Here is an 8,347-nt window from a genome sequence, read left to right on the forward strand (position 1 = left end):
ACATGCTTCGGAGCACAACAAGCAATAACTTATACTACAACAAGATTCATCAAATCTTAAAAAAAAAGGCATGAGTTATATGACAGCCATTATGTAGACATGGAAGCCACCAACACAACCCATACACCACCCATTTATACAACTAGTCAACTACTCATCTGCAATCCTCCACGTGCCTTTCCATGTGGGAGACCTACAGAAAAATAAAGCTCATTTAGAACACGCAGAAGGTGGAGGCTGGGAATCAAATTCAATAATTGACACAGGTTGAAGGCTAGTCTTCTTTGAAAGAATTCAATCATGTGATATGAAACTGACTCCATCCATCAAGATAAAACTATTCATATTTAGTACAAATACCAGTGCTGCTGAGAATTTTTTTGGTAATACATATTGGAGAACCTGCACCCCTCTACAACACAAGGTACTCTTTAACAGAGACTTATATTTTGGGTACAATAAATTATCGAGAGGTCAGAAAATTAATGACTTCACATTGCTCATGAATGAAGAAATCCTCTTGGGGTCCTTTTGAATCCCATCGGAGCCACATATACCACTGCTCACATCAACACCATCTGGTTTGAGGGTAATGACAGCTTCACAAACATTATCAGCATGGAGGCCTCCAGCTAACATCCATCCATACTTGCTTCTGACTGATGGCAACTGGAACCTCTGCCAGTCGAATCCTTTACCACTGTAAGAGTATGGAGAAAACAGATGTTAGAAATGCGATAAGTCTTTGTCTACCATCTACATACAAGAAAATTTCTTGAGATAGAACACAGAGGCACCTAATCTGCGAGAATTGAGTCACACAAAAAAAGGAACTATTTAGATTCAAAAGTACCGAAAAAATTGGCATTGCAAAGCTTAAATCTATTTGCTTATGAAGAAGAAAGAAAATGGACAAAATCTCTCCGGCAATGTAAACCTCTTTCCTTTATTTATTTTTGAGTTAAATATATTTTACCTCTCTAAACTTTGACATAAAATCATTTTAACTCCCTATACTTCAATCTTGTATCACTTAACTACTCTCTAATTATAAAACTGCTAAATTTTTTATCTGAATTAATGATGCTAAACATCTAAGACTTCAAAAATAGTTGACCAACTTGATCCGTTGAAGTCATTGTGACAGATAATCCTAGTCATGCAAGTCACATATAATTCTACACGTAGACAATAAAAAGGCGAAAATAACAAGAGCAAGCGAATACTTTCTTACCTGCCTCCCTTTGCACTATCAACTAACACCCAATCAACTAAAGAAGATTCTTCATCAGAGATATTGTTGAGAAGATTTCCATATTCATCAGCATGAAGGACATATATTATCCGACTTTGCTGCAGCAGAATTGGAAGAGAGGAACGAGAGCCATCTCCATGAAGCTACATACATATAGTCAAAATGAAGGGAACAGTCATCATGAAAAGCTCAACTGTTGTGGATTTTTAAGGAAAATGTACAGACAAATTTGATACCTGAACAAACTCAATGTTGGATGCATCGGAAGCTCGTAATATTGTGTCTGCTTCATCATCTACAAACACCCCGACAGGTTCTGCCCCACAATCTCGTGCAGCTTTCGATATTTCCTTTGCTACTGGCAGTGAAACAGAACGCTTCGATTTGGGCCAAAGAATCATACCAATAAGGTTAGCACCAGCTTCTGCAGCTATTTCTGCATCTTTAGCTGATGTGATGCCACACATTTTAACTTTTGGGTGAATCTTTTTCAATCCTTCAATAGGTGATGAACATTTAGTAGCATGACACATGAAACCACCTCGATCCATCGTAATGCATGGCATATTATGTGATGCCAAGGGCAGGTGTGCTGCATAAGAAGCTGGGTTTATTAGAATGAAATGCTAACAAACAGTAAGGTACATGAAATGATGTGCACATTAAAGCAAAGGGAAAGGTTAAGGGACGGTATTCATCTTGGAACAATAAAAATAGCATTCAATCAAGTGGAACTGTCAACCTCAACTTTGCAGTTTGCACATAACTCTAAACAAAACAATTAATCAAAGACGGTTGCAATATAACTTGCTGTTTATCAGATTGAAATGGTAAAAGCAAAGAAAGATTCAAGAAGCCAGCCTTTGGAAGCCCTTCCTACTGCACCCTTAATGAAATGACAAGTTACTCTGATTAATTGCTCAATTATATCTTATTTCTGCAGAACTCTGCTTCAAGAAGGTAAATCATTGCCCATTATACCAAGACGGATGATTGAATGACTAGGTCCCATATCAAATTATCTCTGATTAATTCTAGACCAGAATAGGTATACAAGGAAAATTCATGTTTTGAAACGACTGAGCGATATAGTGGATCAAGTAATCCGGCTATACAATTTAACTAAAATACTTTCAGGCAGAAAAGAGATACTTTCAAGAATATTTGGAAGTACAATGGGAGAATGAACTTACCACCGCCGTGCAATATATGAACTTGCGGCAGATTCATCATGCCAGAAACTGCCATTCTCCTGCAATCACAGAAGGTAGACAAGAAGGAAGGACGATATATTTTTCCATAAAGCCCTATCTCTTTGGCATTTAAGCAAACGGTTGCAGGACCATCATCATGAAAGCAACGGATAGAACGGACACTTGCTACTGGATGCGAAACACTAGAAAGCTCACCTCGACCTCCGAGCGCGCAGGCGCCGAAGAAGGAGAAGGCTCCACCGCCGCCTTCGAGGCACGCCAATTCCGGCTAAGGAAAGCAGAAGGATGGTGGTGACAGAGAGCCTATATAATACCGTAGACGGTAGGCCACGTCAATAAATAAGATCGAACGGTGGATCCAGAAACCGCACACGAATCTTGAAGCAACAGGAAGGAGAATAAAACCAGCGCGGGAAATGCATAAGCAAGAGAGGGTGAGAGGGGAAAAATGGAGCCGGACAAGCCGAGACGCGAATTCCCGGCGTTTCCCTTCAAACCCTACCGGATCCAATCTGAGTTCATGGCTTTCCTCTACGACTCCCTCGAGAGAGGCAGCGTCGCCATGCTCGAGAGCCCCACTGGTAATACTCCTGTTTCCCTCTTCTTCCCTTTTTATTTTCATAACCAAACCCTAATACGGGCGGGGAATCTCTCAGGTACTGGTAAAACACTAAGCATCATATGCAGCGCTATGCAATGGCTTGTCGATCGGAGGAAGCAGCAGCAGCAAATGCGTCCTAATCCAAACGGGAAAACCGACGACAATGAGGAAGACGAGCCGGATTGGATGAGAGATTTCACTGTAACGGTTGCGAAGAAGAAGGACTTGGGGAAGAGACCACAAACTAAGGTGGTGGAGTTGCAGAAAGTCGAGAAATTTGCTGATGATGGTGATGAAGAGAGTGAGTTCTTGGTGGAGGATTATGAGAGTGACGAGGACGGGAAGAGGAAGGCGAGGAGGTGTTCGGTTCGCAGTAGCAGTGAAGAGGAAGAGGAAGAAGACGAGGAGGAGGAGGTGACACCGAAAGTTTACTTCACTAGCAGGACACATTCGCAGCTTTCACAGTTTGTGAAGGAGTTTAAGAGGACTGTGTTTGCTTCCCAGATCAATCTGGTGTGTTTGGGATCGAGGAAGAATCTGTGTATTAATTCTGGTGAGGAAAATTTGTAATTTGTTGCCTTCTGTGGTTGTCGACGAGTAAAATTTTCATTTGATGATTATGTTCAGAGGTTTTGAAGCTGGGGAACTCGAACCGGATCAATGAGCATTGTTTGGAGTTGCAGAAGAACAAAAAGGATTCCAAAGTTAAGGTTTGTGTTGATTAAAAGTATTTTATCAATTATTGAGTATCTGTAGGTTGAATATTACCTCAATCTGTTTGATCACGGAAATTGCTACTTTGAAAGGCGAGAATTTCAATGCCCGGATGAACAGGTTTATTTGCCAATGTGCCAATATTTGTCGATGCCCATTGAATTATCTTTTTTTTGACAAAATGCCCCTTGAATTATCTCAGTGCTAATTCTTAGGTTTGCATAGTCTTTGAGATTGGAACGACTCATAGATGAATAATCCTATGCGTTTTACTTTTATGTTATCCTCCATGTTACTTGGTCAATTGTGCTGACACATTGTTATCAGATGCTGCTTTGGTCCTGATTATCTGATGAAACAGACAATGGCATGCAGGTCCAAAGTAGAGATGGGAAGATACATCGTACAAAAACCTCTTCTGGTTGCCCAATGCTGAGAAAACAAAATCTCCACAAAGTTTTCAGAAATGAAGTTCGGGAGCATGGTGCCTTGGATATTGAGGATTTGGTACAACTAGGAAGCAAGATCGGCACCTGTCCATACTATGGTACCCGCGAAATGGTTCGAGCAGCTGACCTTGTGGTTCTTCCATATCAATCCCTGTTACAGAGATCTGCTCGTGAATCACTTGGTCTTAACTTAAAGAACAGTGTTGTAATTATAGATGAGGCTCACAATTTGGCTGACTCCCTTACTAGCATGTACAACTCAATGATTACTTATTCTCAGGTAATTCTCTCATGCCTGATAACTTACTACATGCTTGAAGTTCTTGATTGATAGAAATATAGCTTGTCATATCTAGATTTTTTTTTTCCTTTTTGCTCTAGAATTTGCAAATTTAGCTGATCACAAATGTCTGTTTTTTGTCCTTCGACACTGATTTTATGAGCCAAGCAATTCATTTACTCGAGACATTTATTTCCTTTCTAACATGGAATTTTCAGTTATAGAACTCCGTGCTTGTTTTGTGACTGTGTTACCTCAACTCATTACTTTGTTCTGACTTGGGGTTTTCTTCTCTCAGTTGAAGCGAGTGTTATCCCACCTTGAGGTGTATCTTGGCAGATTTCATAATCGTTTGGGAGCTGGAAATAGACGATACATCCAGACTTTAATAGCTTTAACACAGTCTTTCCTTCGATTTTTGATTGGTTGCCAAGACCATGGATGCATCGCTAGTTCTTGCAATACTGATAAGACATCTGAAAAGAAAATTTTCTGTGATAAGTCGATGACCATAAATGAATTTTTGTTCTCGCTTGATATTGACAACATAAATTTGATTAAAGTTTGTCAATATCTGAAGGAAAGCAAAATTGTTCACAAGGTATATAATTTCCATACGCCGAGTTATGTTATATTGCAATATATCCTATAGATGATATTGAATCAATGTTTCAGGTCAGTGGATATGGAGATAAATTAATGAGCACGCAAAGTGGTCCCATGCATTTTGGCCACCAGAATTTTCATGTAGAAGGAAGCATCGTAACAGACTTTCAGGCATTAGTTGATATTTTATTCTCACTGACAAATAAAAACAGTGATGGAAGAATGATAGTCTCAGGGCAAAAACCCTTTGGGCAAGCCAGAGAAGGATGCCTTAAATTTGTGATGCTTTGTGGAGATAAAATCTTTTCAGAGGTCTCATGTCCCTCTATTGTGTTTAAATCTTGTTGAAGAATATACATGTTTATGCATTTGTTAATAATTTATGATACATGAAGCTTCTGCAGATAATGGACAATGCCTACGCTGTTATCCTGGCTGGGGGTACTCTTCAGCCTATTGAAGAAACAAGGGTGCGCTTGTTCCCTTGTTTACCATTAGATCAAGTCCAATTCTTCACATGCAACCATATTGTGCCTCCAGAGAGTATTCTTCCAATAGCAGTTTCTCGTGGGCCCTCGGGCATGACTTTTGATTTCAGTTACAATTCAAGGAGCTCTCAGATCATGGTTTGTGCTCAGTCTTACTCTTTCCTCGTTGTTTGGAATAGGGTACTCGTTATTATATATGGAAGTTCTATGACATGTTGCTTGCTTTTATTCAAAGGAAGATATGTCATTTGGAGTTCATACCCTAGTGAGTCTCCTAATTAGAGTACTCTTGCTTTAGCAAAAGGAAGATGAAAGTTTAAACTGTGATTTCTTGGTGTTTATACTTGAAAGTTGAAGCCTTTTGATGTTTAATATTCTTTGGTTGTTAAAAAGTTAGTGAATTATTCATATAGATATTGTCACGGTTCATTTTCATGCATCTTAATTGGTGGAGGATATTGCATTATTGGAGGTTCTCCTTTATCATAATATTGATGTTCTAAACTAGTGTTGTATATGACGTTTCTGTGTTAAAATCACATGCTAAAAGTTTTCTTAAGCTCATCACATGTGTCAATAATGCTTATCTTTTATAAAAGCTTTTATTATTCAATTTTGTTTTATTTTGTCTACGGACTATGGTAGCTATGTTTCTATTATTGATTGTTTGCCAGATTGAAGAGCTTGGACGTTTTCTTTGCAATATAGTGGCAATTGTTCCTGAGGGAATTGTAGTGTTTTTTTCTTCATATGACTACGAAGGACAGGTCTATGATTCATGGAATGCTTCAGGTGTTCTTTCAAAACTTCGTAAGAAGAAGCACGTATTTCGAGAACCTAGAAACAGCATCAACATTGATTCTGTACTCAAGGAATATAAGGAGACTATTGCATCTTGCAGTGGGATGGCAAGAGATCCAGGAATCACTGGTGCAGTTCTTCTAGCTGTGGTTGGTGGAAAGATATCTGAAGGCATAAACTTCAGTGATGGGATGGGACGCTGTGTCATAATGGTTGGGCTGCCTTATCCTAGTCCATCTGATGTTGAATTGATGGAAAGAGTAAAACACATAGAAAAGCTATGTGAAAGAACTACAAGTGGATCTTGCAAATCTTCAGGCAGTGAACCTAACGACAATTGTGAAGTCCAGGGTGGCTTTGACATTTTAAGGCGATGTACACAAAGAGGAAGAGAATACTATGAGAACTTATGCATGAAGGCCGTAAATCAATCAATAGGTAAGCTTGTTCTTGTTGACAATTTTAGCAGTTATTAGCCTGTCCATGCTTATTTGTCTATCACCTTAATCTTTTCTCTAAAAATTTCTCAAAGTGCAGGCAGAGCAATCAGGCACATAAATGATTATGCTGCAATGTTGTTGGTTGACTCCCGTTATGCATTAAAACCATCAAATGAGAGATTCTCTTGCCCAACTGACAAGCTACCCCAGTGGATTAAAGATAGGCTTGTTTGTGCTACTGAGAACTATGGTGAAGTCCATAGATTACTCCATCAGTTCTTCAAATTCAGTAAGCAGAGTCATGGAAGCTGATCGATAAATACATAGATGGCAGGATCAGATATGCATAATGGCACAAATTATCTAAAAGGCTACCCATAAATGTTCAGGTTTGTTTCCTTGTGGAATAAGTACATAGATGGCAGGATCAGATATGCATAATGGCATAAATTATCTAAAAGGCTACCCATAAATGTTCAGGTTTGTTTCCTTGTGGAATATCAATGGTTCAAAAAGGTCGATTAGTGAACTTCTCTTGGTTAGGAAAAATATTTCTGCTATGAAACTGAGACGATAGAATACAAGTTATGGTGTAAAGGAATTTGGTGGAGTTGTTCAATGTTGCAGTTTTTGAGTATCAGATAATGAGACATGCAAGCTCGTGGAATATTGCTGCTTTATTTGCACAAATATCCCACAAAAGTTAAAATTTGCTATTTGTCCTTTTATCTTAAGGTGTCAACCAATCAGGTGAATATTTTTACTGAAAAGTTTGTTTATCTAAATAGACCGTAGCTTTAGATTGCCGTAGCATTTTAATATTTCCTTGTAGCAATTTCCTTGGCCTGAAGAAAACCAATCTGACACCTACTTTACTGTTTTGAGGTTTACTTTAATCAAATTTGAACACAGAATGCGAATGTTACGCTGCATTCAGGTCCCAAGAATCTTCTTGACCTACATCACTTCTAATGGTTTAATAGTTGCCATCTGATTCAAACTTTGAAACAACAATAGATATATTACCAAGAACAGGATGGGATGACCAAATGACTTCTCAAATCAACAAGTTGAAATGTGAATCCACCGAATTCTGGATTCAGTTTTGATTTGATTGATGGTATATATCCCCTTTTTCTATATATTTAAAAATCAATCAAAAACATCCTATATTTTACTTTTACTATCTATTATAAATATTTATTATTTGACTTTGTATTTTAGCTAAAATATCTAAAATGCCTCAAAATTATTTTTGTAAACGTAAAATAATCATAATACTCTTGAATAAGATTTTTTTTTTGTTAAGATAAAAATAAATTTAGAAGTAGATATTAAACTTCAATGAGGGTATTTTACATATTTTAATGTTCCTTTCTCAAAAGTAACGCAATATATATTTTATTTCGTTAATTGCTGTTATAGTAAAATAAACTTAAGGTGAATTTGAAATATTAAAAGCAAATATAAGAATCAAACAATAAATAATCATATAGTAA

At 37.8% G+C, this 8,347-nt stretch overlaps 2 protein-coding genes across 3 annotated transcripts; one reads left to right on the top strand and one right to left on the bottom strand.

Annotated features, from left to right (window-relative positions):
* Nucleotides 1–280: 280 nt before the first annotated feature.
* Nucleotides 281–2,768, bottom strand: LOC140791986 (N-(5'-phosphoribosyl)anthranilate isomerase 1, chloroplastic-like). Its single transcript, XM_073142734.1, has 5 exons — nucleotides 2,665–2,768; nucleotides 2,449–2,507; nucleotides 1,492–1,847; nucleotides 1,235–1,398; nucleotides 281–700 (listed from the first exon to the last, which is right to left on the bottom strand). The coding sequence occupies exons 2-5, from the start codon at nucleotides 2,501–2,503 to the stop codon at nucleotides 475–477; spliced, it is 801 nt and encodes a 266-aa protein (XP_072998835.1). The 5' UTR covers nucleotides 2,504–2,507; nucleotides 2,665–2,768; the 3' UTR covers nucleotides 281–474.
* Nucleotides 2,769–2,826: 58 nt separating this feature from the next.
* Nucleotides 2,827–7,633, top strand: LOC140791983 (uncharacterized). 2 transcript variants are annotated; one of them, XM_073142730.1, is made up of 9 exons: nucleotides 2,827–3,050; nucleotides 3,126–3,623; nucleotides 3,698–3,780; nucleotides 4,160–4,513; nucleotides 4,812–5,114; nucleotides 5,189–5,431; nucleotides 5,524–5,745; nucleotides 6,282–6,846; nucleotides 6,941–7,633. In XM_073142730.1, exons 1-9 carry the CDS (start codon nucleotides 2,918–2,920, stop codon nucleotides 6,964–6,966), a joined length of 2,427 nt encoding a protein of 808 aa, XP_072998831.1. In that variant the 5' UTR covers nucleotides 2,827–2,917; the 3' UTR covers nucleotides 6,967–7,633. The 2 variants fall into 2 exon arrangements, with proteins under 2 accessions (XP_072998831.1, XP_072998830.1); XM_073142729.1 differs by having other exon boundaries at nucleotides 2,845–3,050; nucleotides 6,946–7,633.
* Nucleotides 7,634–8,347: the final 714 nt, after the last annotated feature.

This window comes from Typha latifolia, chromosome 7 (assembly GCF_019914945.1).
Source record: "Typha latifolia isolate L0001 chromosome 7, TyphaL0001v2, whole genome shotgun sequence".
In the NCBI taxonomy this organism is placed as follows: Eukaryota; Viridiplantae; Streptophyta; class Magnoliopsida; order Poales; family Typhaceae; genus Typha; species Typha latifolia.